The sequence below is a fragment of the Pipistrellus hanaki genome (genome assembly GCF_964339955.1).
Source record: "Pipistrellus hanaki genome assembly, chromosome: 4".
Lineage (NCBI taxonomy): Eukaryota > Metazoa > Chordata > Mammalia > Chiroptera > Vespertilionidae > Pipistrellus > Pipistrellus hanaki.
Window position 1 is genome coordinate 71,234,457 of NC_140506.1, and position 12,844 is coordinate 71,247,300.

The window sequence follows — 12,844 nt, forward strand, 5'->3', positions numbered from 1 at the left end:
CCTTGCTGTTCCTTCTTCCCAGAACACTCTTCCCTGCATCCCTCTCCAAGCGACCCCCAAACCCCTGGTCTCTCTTCACACTCATCTCCAGGGACACCACCTCCAGGAAGCCTGGGCCCAAGCCTTCAGGCGGAGGGCCCTTATCTGGCTCCCACAGGCTCCCCCTGGCTCAGCAGAAGGTGAGGGCACCCAGGGCCTCCCCAGGGGCTGGATGGGCAGATAAGCTGCAGCCCTGGGATCCGGCCTGAGGACCGGCCTGAATCACAGGAGACCTCTCACGTTCTCCCCTCAGAGGAGCAAACACGCCTGGCTCAAGCCCTGAGGCCACAGCTGACCCGCAGGTCCGCAGCCCCCCAGGGGGCTGCGCTGGGACGGGGTGGAGCCCCCCAGGAAGAGGCCCCCACGGCGGGGTGGGGAGGAGGGCGGGGCCTGGGCTGAGCTGGTCGGTGTCCCGGGGCTGGGACGGAAGTTGCACAAGTACAGTTACTTTCAGTTTTGTTTCTCCTGCAGGCACCCCGCCACCGCCGCGTCCAGGCCTCGGCCCCCGCTCCGGGTGCTGGCGCCCACTGTCCGCCCGGGCCAGGTAGGGAGGGGCCGGGAGGGCGCGGAGGGGCGCGCTCACCTGCAAGGGGTGGGGGAAGGGAGGGAGGGTGCGGGAGGAAGAGGAAGGGGGGGAGGCGGAGAGAGGGACCCGGAAGTCAGGCCGAGAGGGGGGGCTGGGCGGGAGCACCCCCCAAGGCACCCCATGGGACCAGAGGCCCAAGGCTTCCCTGGGGGAGACCCCTTCCCGCCCTCGGAGCTCTGCCCCCGGCCCCCACTTTCCGGAAGTTTGGGGGAAATTCCCCAAGTCCCTTCTGCATTTCCCTGCTGCCGGGAGGGAGCTGCGAGGGTTCCCAGATGGACCTCACGCATCTCAGGCCCGCAGAGGTCCTGGGCGGGCAGAGGGCCTCCTGCAGCAGGAAAGCCTGGAAGAAGAGGGGGCGCTAGGAGTTTGGGCTAAGGGTCCTGAGACCCCCAGGCCCAGCGCTGGGAGGAGAGGGCAGGGCAGCCCCTTCCCCTGGGCCTCCCTGCTGCCTGCTGCAGACCCCATTGCAGGGCGTCGGGGTGTGAAGTGGGGCCCCTACTCCCCGTGAAGCCACTCCCAGGGTCCTGAAGACGGGGGTATGCGCCAGGGAAATCGGAGCCCCTGATGCTGCCCCAAACGCCAGGAGTCAAGGCAGCTCCGCCCACCTGGGCCTTGGCTGTGTGCCCCCCACCCCAGCACCTCGGCCCCAGCAGGGACCCCAGGACCTGTTCACAGGGGGCTTGGGCCACCCTTGCCACAAGGCCTGTGGTTACTCCGTTCGCTCTCGGAGGCCAGGGTTTCTCTTCTCCGTCTTGTCATTTCTTACATCTCTTCACACATGCGAGCAGCACTGACTTTTTTCATATTTGCTGAATGTATGCAAGGAGGGCAGCTCCCTGGCTCCAGAGCAAATGGCCAGAGAACTGAGAAGACCAGAGGAGAATTCCTGGCCACTCAGGTGATTCTGCAGTCCCCGTGGGGCCCGAGCGCGGGGGAGAGGCAGGAGGGCAGGCTGGGGGTGCGCTCAGCTCTCTAACTCAGACTCTTGGCTCACAGCATGGTGTCCCAAGGATCCTCGCCCTCCCTCCTGGAGGCCCTGAGCAGCGACTTCCTGGCCTGTAAGATCTGCCTGGAGCAGCTGCGGGCGCCCAAGACCCTGCCCTGCCTGCACACCTATTGCCAGGACTGCCTCGCTCAGCTGGCCGAGGGCGGCCACCTCCGGTGCCCTGAGTGCCGGGAGACCGTGCCAGTCCCACCAGCCGGCGTGGCCGCCTTCAAGACCAACTTCTTTGTCAACGGGCTCCTGGACCTGGTGAGGGCTCGGGCCGGCGGAGACCTGCATGCGGGAAAGCCAGCCTGTGCGCTGTGCCCCCTGATGGGGGGCGCCAGTGCCGGGGGGCCGGCCACGGCCCGGTGCCTAGACTGTGCCGATGACCTGTGCCAGGCCTGTGCCGACGGGCACCGCTGCACCCGGCAGACTCACACCCACCGGGTGGTGGACCTGGTGGGCTACCGGGCGGGGTGGTATGACGAGGAGGCCCGGGAGCGCCAGGCGGCCCAGTGCCCCCAGCACCCGGGCGAGGCCCTGCGCTTCCTGTGCCAGCCCTGCTCCCAGCTCCTGTGCCGGGAGTGTCGCCTGGACCCCCACCTGGACCACCCCTGCCTGCCCCTGGCCGAAGCTGTGCGCGCCCGAAGGCCAGGCCTCGAGGAGCTGCTCGCGGGCGTGGACAAGAACCTGGCCGAGCTGGAGGCCGCCCGGGTGGTGGAGAAGGAAGCCCTAGCCCGCCTGCGGGAGCAAGCGGCCAGGGTGGGCGCCCAGGTGGAGGAGGCTGCCGAGGGACTTCTCCGGGCCCTCCTGGCCCAGAAGAAGGAGGTGCTGGGGCAGCTGCGGGCCCACGTGGAGGCTGCCGAGGAGGCCGCCCGGGAACGGCTGGGAGAGCTGGAGAGCCGGGAGCAGGTGGCCAGGGCTGCGGCCGCCTTTGCCCGCCGGGTGCTCAGCCTGGGTCGTGAGGCCGAGATCCTCTCGCTGGAGGGGGCGATCGCCCAGAGGCTCCGGCAGCTGCAGGGCTGCCCCTGGGTGCCTGGGCCAGCCCCCTGTCCGCTGCCCCAGCTGGAGCTCCATCCGGGGCTCCTGGACAAGAACAGCCACCTGCTGCGGCTCTCCTTCGAGAACCAGCAGTCCCAAAAGGACGGTGGGAAAGAGGGAGCTGGGAGCCAGGGAGGAGAGGAAGCCCAGGGCCACAGAGAGGATGGGGCCAAGATGGAGAGACAAGGTGCCGCCCAGCCCCAGAGTAGGGATGGAGCCCAGACCCCCAAAGAGGACAGAGCCCAGGTGCCCCAGGAAAACGGAGCCCAGACCCCAAAGGCGGACAGAGCCCAGACCCCGAGAGAAGGCAGATCCCAGGCGCCCCAGGAAGATGGAGAAGTCCAGACTGCAGGGGGCGGCAGATCCAACAAGAAGAGGAAGTTCAAAGGCAGGCTCAAGTCCATCTCCCGGGAGCCCAGCCCTGCGCCCGGGCCCAACCTGGAGGGCTCTGGGCTCCTGCCCAGGCCTGTCTTTTCCTGCAGCTTTCCCACGCGGATGCCTGGAGACAAGCGGTCTCCCCGGATCACGGGCCTCTGTCCCTTCGGCCCCCGGGAGATCCTGGTGGCCGACGAGCAGAACCGTGCTCTGAAGCGCTTCTCGCTGAACGGCGACTACAAAGGCGCCATTCCCGTCCCCGAGGGCTGCTCCCCCTGCAGCGTGGCCGCCCTGCAGGGGGCGGTGGCCTTCTCGGCGGGGGCTCGGCTGTACCTCATTAGCCCCGACGGGGAGGTGCAGTGGCGCCGGGCGCTGAGCCTGTCCCAGGCCAGCCACGCAGTGGCTGCGATGCCGAGCGGGGACCGGGTGGCCGTCAGCGTGTCGGGCCACGTGGAGGTGTACAACATGGAGGGCAGCCTGGCCACCCGCTTCATCCCCGGGGGCAAGGCCAACCGCGGCCTGCGGGCGCTGGTGTTTCTGACCGCCAGTCCCCAGGGCAACTTCGTGGGGTCAGACTGGCAGCAGAACAGTGTGGTGGTGTGTGACGGGCTGGGCCAGGTGATCGGGGAGTACGGAGGGCCGGGCCTGCACGGCTGCCAGCCAGGCTCCGTGTCTGTGGATAAGAAGGGCTATATTTTTTTGACTCTCCGAGAGGTCAACAAGGTGGTGATCCTGGACCCGAAGGGGTCGCTGCTGGGCGACTTCCTGACGGCCTACCACGGCCTGGAAAAGCCCCGGGTGACCACCATGGTGGACGGCAGGTACTTGGTCGTGTCCCTCAGTAATGGGACCATCCACATCTTTCGGGTCCGCTCTCCTGACAGTTAAGGGGCTGGGACTGGGGTGGAGCTGGGTGGGATTGGGAGGGAGCGGGCAGGAGGAGGGAGGCAGGGTTATCATGGGAGATGGCGGACGAGGGCATTTTCCCAGAGGGCGGGTGTTAGCAACCTTTCCATGTAACGTGCCTCACTGCCAGCCCCTTGTTGGGTGAGCAGAGATAGGGACCAAGGCTTGGGGCATGGCTGAAGCCCTCAGAAGCAGAGGAGGAGGGACAGGCAGGGTGCTGGGAGCTAACCACCTCTTGCTTTTTGTGGGTGACTGCCCCCACCACCGCCGCCACCCCCTCTGCTACTGTTGTTATAGTTTAAGTCTCTGAGATTTGTAAGCTTGTCCTAATTAGCATTCTTCGGGGGGAGAAAAAATGACTCCTGGTGGAGGAGCCCAGTGGGAGTCTTGGGGAGGTGGGCAGAGGGTCTCAGGGTGTGTCAGGCACGTGCCTCTGTTAGGGCTGAGAACTGGCTCTCCCCGGATTGGAACGGCCTGGGGTTTTGAAACGGCAGTTAATGGCATCTCCCACAGGAGCGCAGGCTTCTCTGACCATGGCGTTCCCTGGTGCCCTATGGGGTGGGCTTCATGGGCTCCCAAGGGCAGGCGCCAGCCCGGACTAAGAGACGTTGACCTCAGAGTCCACACAGAGAACGCTGCTAGCAGACAGCCTGGCAGGTCCGAGTCTGCTCCTCGGGGTTCTGAGTGTGAGAGAAGGGGACCCCCGGTGCCCCCCTCCGCCCACCTCTGAGCCAAGACTTACGTAGGATGTAAAATCTCTTCTGTGTTTATATCTTTACATTTCCTGGAGTCTATTTTTAGTTTCCTCTTAGTTTTCCAGCAAAATTCCTTTGGAGAAACGTTGGCGTTCATTGGTTGAACTAAGGGGTGAGGGAGTGTGTCCTTCGGTAGGCCACTGCTGCCGGGGCCAACACCCAAGCCCAGAGGCCTGCTGTGGGATTGGGGAGACGGCTGGAAACCCTAAGAAGGTGGTAGCGGGGCGAGGAAGGTGGAGGAGTGAGAACCGGAGGGAAGGACCTCATTGGGGGTGAACCACAGCCACAGGTTCTTCCCATGGGTCATGGCAGTGGTGGCACGGAGGTGGGTATGTTCAGCCAGGGGCTGTCGCGCGATGACCTAGGGAATCGTAATGTTAGGATCATGGACAACGGAGTGTTCGGGGGGAGACGGGGGTTAGGACAAGTCCAAGTGGAAAGCGCAGAGCGTGGGGAAGGGGAGGTTATTGCTTGTTTATTGGGGAAAATCTTCAAGGCCAGGTGAACAAATTCAATTACATAAAAATTGAAATGTGTACAGCAAAGAATGAAGATTTTAAAAACCAGTCAGATGAGAAAACTGCATCTGTAGAGTTGATCTGAGTAAGAGCTGAGCCTGCATATGTGCAGTGGCCAACGTATCTTACTTGGTCCGAGGACCAAACAGGCCTTGTGCCCAGGAGGAAACGTGCACAGGCCAAGACTACTAAGCAAAACGATTTTTAAAGGCCAGCTGCTTTCGTGGGTCAGAAATACATTTTGAAAATATGTCGTGGAGAAACAGGCTCCTGGCACTCTAAAACGGTGCTTCCTGGAGAGAATTTTAGCAATACTTGACAAGAGTCCAAAAGAAAAAGACTATAAGACTCAGTTATCTCACTTTGGGGAGTATGTTCTGGGAAAATAATTCAAAAGGAAAAAAATATTTGCACCGAGATATTTGTGGCCACCCTATAAATTACAGTCTTGACTGGAAACTGCTCAGCTGTGGGGGACAGCTAAGCAGATTGTGGTCTGTTAGGACAATGAGCTACTGCCCTCATATATGCTAACTATGAGAACTATTTACAAGAATATGTTATGTGATGTAATCATAAGGGGGGAAAAGAATTTGAATTATGATCACAACAAGATGAAAGTATGTCTGAATCATTACCGAGTGGAAATAGGTTCAAAATATGTAAATAGTCAGTGATTTGGGAGATTGGGTTCTTTATGAGTTATTTTGTGCTGGTTGTTAATCATATATGCACATTGCTACTTAGTTATTTTTGTCCATTAAGTAACATATATGCTTGGATATTTACTTTAAAAATACACCTCTATAAATGATATTCAAGAATAGCTATCGGATTTGCGAATGGATATGTCTCTTAGCACAAATGAGTCTGTTCTGATAGAAGAGGGGCAGGAGTCGGGGAGAGTACCAGCTGGCTGGGCGTGGCAGGGAGAAAGGCCATCAGAGCAGGGGTCTGTCTGGTGACTGACGAGGAACCCTCTGGGAAGGGTAACCGAGGTCAGTGCTCCGGAGCTAAGAGAGATCATTGTGGAGTGCTCAGAAGGCAGTAGGTCTTGTTGAGTTTGCCAACTAATTCAGACCAACTGGAAGCCAAGTGGTGGTTCCAAGGAACCAACTAGTGTAGGATGAGTTGCATTGGTGGGGAGGGTCTGTCTTTGCAGCTCTATTTGCAGAGTAAGCAAAATGTTGGCTCATAGTTGGTGCTCAGTCACACTTGTGAAGTGAATATCTGTGAAAGGGGATGGGACAGTGGTAAGGTACCAGAGATTTGCCACCTTAAATGACATAGCCCTATCCAACCAAGTTGTCCAAAACTTTGGCTAATGGGAAGTCTCCAGCAGGGGGACACTGTGGACAACTGTCCACCGTATGCTTGGGGAGGGGACAGTGGGGTGGCGTGGCTCAGCTCCCAGTCACAAAAGAGTTGAGATTGGGGTGTCCTGCTTATGTGTGTGGAGGGGGACCTGGGGGTCGTACGTCCTCAGGTTGGAGCAGCAGCTCTCCAGAGCTGTACGGGAACCATAATGCCGAGGGCCTGGCTGGTGAAATGGCTCCAGCCAAGCCGCTCGCCCAGGAGGCAAACCAGGAATAGAGACCTTTAGAGAGGAATTGCCACCTAACTACAAGAAGAAAATCCCGATGCTCCAGACATACAGGAGCCACGTGACTTTTCAGGAAACTGTAAGCATCCCGGAAAGCCAGGCTTTGGAAGATTGACAGGAATTCTAAATTTTTCTCATTAAGGGGTGGGGGTGGGAAGGCACAGAACACTGGCAAAATGTGAAATAGATGGGGAGTATAGCATTGAGCCAACTTAGAGGTAAAATCCCCAGCATCTTAACTGTGACCTGGGAATCTTAACGAAACCCACAGAAAGCACCGCTCAGCAGCGAGGAAAAGAGTTCTTGGTTAAACTACAGATCTTTTTTTTTAATTTTTATTATTTTTTTTCTTTTTTGTTGATTTTTTATAGAGAGGAAGAGAGAGGGATAGGGAGAATCATCGATCAGGTGCATGTACCTTGGTTGGGGATGTGCCAGCAATCAAGGTACATGCCCTTGACCGGAATTGAACCTGGGACCTTTCAGTCTGCAGGCCGACACTCTATTCACTGAGCCAAACCTGTTTTGGCTAAACTACAGATCTTAAGCAATCAGGAACATTGTGAAAGATATGCCCCCTACCCCCAATGGACCACGACAATTAACTTGATCAATCATTCCTTTTCCTGTTTGGAAATCTCCAGCTTGTGTGTGTACTGGCGAAGGAGATGCCATTCATTCCGGTAGGGAGAAAGGGAGTAAGGAAACCTCTTTCCTACACTAGTACTTTGCACCTAAAACAGTGAATGAGGAAGCAGAGACCTGGGTTGAGTGCTGGCTCTTCCACTTAACTGTTACCTTGGTCTAGCTCCCTAACCTCTCCGAACCTCAGATTTTCTACATCAGTTAAGCGGGGATAATATCCACCATGCCCACCTCACAGGGTTGTGAGGACTGGGTGAGAAGTAGAATTATTATGTATTTTGTATGCCATAAAGCTCAAATCCAAGATATTAGTTAGAAAAAAGCTCAACTCACTTGTACTAATATGTCAGTGTAAGCTCAAATGGGATGTTATGTGCACATATTGCAGGTAAAAACTCAACACTTTGATAGAGCACTTACCTTTTTTTTTCCTTTGGAGAAGATTTTATTTTGCATTCCAGCAGTTATTTGAAGACGCTATATACTATAACACAACGGTGACTATAGGAGCAGGAGGGACCAATGGCCAGCTTGCTAAGATGCAATGCTATTCGTAAAAGCCAGCTGAGACCCAGACTGTACTAATGAAGGGCCGATAACCATAGATTCTTAGAGGTTCAACATGGCGAGAGTGGCCAAATCTCTTGATAATTTAGAGAAAATGTAATTTGGGAGGGAATAGCTCTCCTTTCATTGTAGTCTTATTATTACTGTGTCTCTAAAGTTATGTTATATAATAAACCTACAAAGATAAAATTCCACAGGGGCAGAAGTCCAACAGAGAATTGGTGAGGTCTGTAACCTGAGCTGGGTAGGTGGGTGTCAGGATCAATGGACTTGACCATCTCTCCTTGGCGGGTCAGCTGGGAGCTAGAGTTATCCCAGGAATTAAATGGGAGACTGGACAAGGGTTCAGAGTTCTGTTTTGGGGAGAATGCAGTCTTGGACTAGCTGGGGCAGAGAGCTGCCAGGGAGAGCACGTGAGAATGTTCCTTGCAAGAGGAAGACCAAGCTCCAATGCAGGCTTAGGAAGATCGGTAACTTGACCAGCGGTAGCAGAGCCATCCTACCCAACTGGTGAGTGAGTGTAGTTTAATGAAATGCATCAGGACAAAAGCAAAAAAGGATCTTTGAGGGACCACAGATGCCTCTGGCTGCAGGAGTGGGTGAGGGGCCGCAGGTCTGGGTGGCCCTCACCTGAAGCCCCAGGTGGGGAGTCTTTGGGACCAAATGGAGAAGGGCCTGTGCAGGAGGAGGCACTCGGGAAGGAGCCTTAGGGAGGTTCTAGAAGGCAGCCTGATTTGTCTCAGGACAACATTTGAACTGGTTGGCGTTTCAGCCGAGAGGGTTGAAATTGTAATTGGGGCTTCGTTATCTATGGTGTCCTCGTTATATATGGGGCCCTCCCGGCAGCACTGTGTACCTTCCAGGCTAATGCTCGGTGTCAGTAAATTTCGTTTAGTTGAAATGGCCTGAAAATTTTGTTGTCAACTCTCATTCCTTCAGCTGTGTTTATATCTATATTCTGTTGCTGAATAAATTCTTTATTTAAAAAATTCGAACCTTTTCTCAGCTGGTTCCTGGGTATGGGGGACTATATATTTTTTTAAATATATTTTATCGATTTTTTACAGAGAGGAAGACAGAGGGATAGAGAGCTAGAAACATTGATGAAAGAAACATCGATCAGCTGCCTCTTGCACATCCCTCACTGGGGATGTGCCCACAACCAAGATACATGCCCTTGACCGGAATCGAACCTGGGACCCTTCAGTCCGCAGGCTGATTGTTCTGTCCACTGAGCCAAACCGGTTTCGGCAGTATGGGGGACTATTAACACCCTGGCCCAGATGGCAAAGGGAGAATAGATCATGGCCACCCCTGCTGTAGCTCCAAAGATGCCAACCCAGTACTTGGGAGGCATTGTCACCATTGTCCCACCCTTGTCCCAGGCCTCTCCTGCTTGTGGCAGAGGGGCCCTCCCGGCAGTACTGTGTACCTTCCAGGCTAATGCTCGGTGGGAGCCAGCAGGCGATCTGGCCCAGCGGGACTGCACGCATGAACACTCAAGTGAGGTATGACTGGGTGAGGAGCCCGGGTCAGGGTAGATGTGCCCACTACTGGTCTCTGCTGGCTTTCTGTTTTGGGGGGAACCAAATGAACGTGAGGAATACCTTCCAGCATGCAGCATTTGCAAGCTCACAGTGGCCCCTGCAGGGCTGGGAGGTATCAGGCTGCAGGAAGATCCGCCTGCTGGCCCAACCCACCATACCTTCTCTGATCTGTCTCCAAAGCCTCCTCCCAGCCCCTCTTCTCCTGCCCCCCTTCTCTCTGGATGTCCTGAGTAGGAAGAAGAAAGACCTCGGGTCCTTATTTCTGACTCACGCAGCCTCAGGCTCCCGTCTAACACGGACCAAATGACAGCTATTGAGCACCCACCGCCCTGTGACTTCCCGCAGGAGGAACATTAACATTACTTGACAGACAAGGACACGGAAGCCTGGCGAGGCTTGCTCATGCGAAGTAGATTTAGATTCTGACTCCAAAGCCGACCTTCCAAACAGCTCTAAATCCAGAGCGTGTCTCCTGTTTCCTTGTTGGCAGATGAGTTGAACAAAATGAGATCTGAGGCTCTTCCCTGACCTAACAGACCGGAGCCCTGCCGCTATTACAGGCCCAGAATCCAGGCACAAGAAGGGAAGCTCGGGATCCCACTGCTGTCTTGTGCTCACTGTCAGGGCCCCCCCAAGACGAAGATGGAATGACAAGTGAGGGGAGAATGTTTGGAGAAGCTTGGTGGGGGGGACAGGAGGTGTGGATCAGGGCCCACTGCTGCCGTGGTGACAGCCTGAATAAGAATTTCACAATTCATCATCTCATGACTCAGCCTGCTTTGGAGCTGCGCCTCTGTGAACCCCGGGGAGCATGACTCAGCAGCTGAGGGGGCCGGGCGCAGGCGAGATCACCACGGTCCATGTGAGCGGTGACTGTGGAGAGAACGGTCTGTTCCCAGCTCCAGACCCCAAGGCGGCGCGTCTGCTTCTGTGGTCAGACACACACGGCCTGGGTTTCCTAGCCATGTGGCCAAGCCTCCTCCCTCAGACGTGGGTCTCTCCTCCTCTGCATTCAAGAAGCCACGGCCCCAGAGGCTTCGGGACCACCTCCTTTTCCCACAGCCATGGGATCTGCAGCAAGGGGCCTCTCTCCCTTCACTGCTCGTCCAGGATCAGGCCGGCCTTTAAGGGCAGCAGAGGCCATACTATAGGGGTGGGAGGCATAGAAACATCGCAGGCCGGGCACACAGCTGGACAGATGGTCACAGCACCCCTTCCCGCTCTGAGGGGGTGGGGTGAGGGGGGGATCCCAGGCCTTGATTTTGCTTAGAGGCCAACCTAGAAAATATCTCTTCCCGCTCAGAAGTAACAATGCACAGTTCCCCTCCCTTCAATACTAAATTTGGGAAATCCATCAACTTACCAGAAGAAAACAGCCAAAGAAAGCTGCGGTGGAACAGCCCTGGTCCAGGGAGGGGCTGGCACCGGGGGCTGGTGCACAGCATGCAGGGCACACACTGTCCCCCGCTCTCCACCACGCCTGCCTGCCCTTCTCCAAAGCCTGGTCAACATGCGGAAATTGCCTCGCCTGCAAGACCCTTCAGGATGAGAACCTGTGAGTCACGTTGAGCATTCCATAATCAGGTGTTCCATAAATATCTGCTGGTTGAAGGAACACATGAGTGAATCTGCTAAAACCTCGTCACCGGCATGGGTGTCGGATACACTGGGAGGAGACGGCAGCTGGCGTCAGGCAGGGCCTGAGGCAAAAAAGGCTTATTCTTTTCCTTAGAAAGGAGACATGAATAAGAGTTTAGTTACCCAAATTCTGGGCGAAAAGGTAATAATCTCCCTGCTGTACTTTTTTTTCTCCACAGCACTTTAACCTCCTAACGTGCTATTCCATTCCGTTATTTATCCTGCTTCCTGTTTGTTGTTTGTCTCCTCCCCCAATATCCACCCTGGAGAGAGACTGTTTTGTACAATGATATGTCCTTAGGATGGTTCCTGAGGTGGGTGAGTGAGTGAGTGAGTGAGTGAATGGTATCTATTGAGCATTTACTCTGAGCCAGGCCCCTCTACCTGCTGTGCTTCACATGTATTAACTCACTCAGTCCCCTCAGAAGTTCTAAGAGGCAGATACTACTCTGATCCCTGGTTTAAAGGTGAGGGAGGTGAGGTGAGAGAGGTTACAACATGAACAAGATCACCAGGAGCTGGGCAAGTAGCTGGAGAGAGGCCAGCACCAACTGTTGCCAGCCAGGGCCAACTCTTCACCGCTCGCTGGCGAGGAGCTGCCCAGGAGGCCTTCCAGGAAAGTCACACCCCCATAATCTTCACTGATTGTTTTTCTTTATAACTCTCCCCTCCAGCCTCCCACGTGAGCCCATTACACCTCCAGGAAACACCTTGGCCCCAAGCGCAGCTTTTCCTCAGCTGGAAAGACTTCTCCTGGTGGAAGAACCTTGGAGGACAGAGAAGGGAACTGGAGACCCTAGGCCTGGGCTCTGCAGAGCTGGGGTGGGGCTGTGCTCACCCTGCAGCCCGCTCCCTAACACCCCCCTCCCTGTTACCCCCACAGGCAGCTGGGGAGGCTGCCAGGCCCCCGCTGGGGAAGGCTGGACTCTTTTCTGTGGGTTTCCCCGCCACCTGGAGCTGAGCTAGGACATAGGGAGGTCCTGCCCACCCCAAGGCACCAGAGCTCCCAGACACTGTCTCCGCCCCAGGCTGGCTCTGCCGGGCCAGAGCAGAGAGCGCCAGGCCGGGCTCCCAGTCCTCTTCTCTGCCTCCGAGCCTCATGGTTCTCCTGTCAGGAAGTCTTTCCAGCTAAAAAGAAGCTGCACTTTGGAGCGGAGATATCTTTTGGCTGTGGGATGAGGTCATACGAGAAGGTGGTAGGAAGATAAAGAAAAGTATTCGCTGACAAAGATGATGTGGGTGTAGCTTCTCCGGAAAGCCTCACGTGCAGTGCCTTGCCAAGGAGCAGCGAAGAGGTGACACAGGCCAACAAGAGCTGGCATTGACCTCTGTCCAGCCACTTGCTCCCAGTGAACCCTGGAGAGAAGAATGGAGATCCAAGAACATCAGGGGCGGGGAGAAGGCCGCAGGGACGGGAGGCCCCCACACACACATCCGTGCTCAGGACATAGAGCGCCACGTTGCCCCATCCAAGAGCTTGGGGAGGTGGTGAGAGAGGAAGGGGATGGAACTGAGATGTCTGAACAGCAACTACAGGTGGGTCCCCAGGGCGGGCGGAAGCTGGATCGGGGTGTGTCAGGGAGACTGCATCCCAGTGTTGGAGAAGCAGCGCCACCCATCATTTCTGCCTGTGGCTGGG

The 12,844-nt window shown here is 56.3% G+C and overlaps 1 protein-coding gene across 2 annotated transcripts; it reads left to right on the plus strand.

Annotated features, from left to right (window-relative positions):
* The first annotated feature begins 440 nt into the window (after positions 1-440).
* On the plus strand, positions 441-5,543 carry TRIM56 (tripartite motif containing 56). Of its 2 annotated transcripts, XM_084881537.1 has the most exons (3): positions 441-583; positions 1,450-1,523; positions 1,622-5,543. In XM_084881537.1, exons 2-3 carry the CDS (start codon positions 1,477-1,479, stop codon positions 3,912-3,914), a joined length of 2,340 nt encoding a protein of 779 aa, XP_084737663.1. In that variant the 5' UTR covers positions 441-583; positions 1,450-1,476; the 3' UTR covers positions 3,915-5,543. The 2 variants fall into 2 exon arrangements, with proteins under 2 accessions (XP_084737663.1, XP_084737664.1); XM_084881538.1 differs by lacking the exon at positions 1,450-1,523.
* Positions 5,544-12,844: the final 7,301 nt, after the last annotated feature.

What these genes read in the sequence shown, in the direction of transcription:
- TRIM56 (XM_084881537.1), top strand. Translation starts at nt 1,477, where the DNA reads ATGGCCAGAGAACTGAGAAGACCAGAGGAGAATTCCTGGCCACTCAG. An exon ending in GAGAATTCCTGGCCACTCAG is followed by an intron (nt 1,524 to 1,621) that starts GTGATTCTGCAG and finishes CTTGGCTCACAG; the next exon opens with CATGGTGTCCCAAGGATCCT.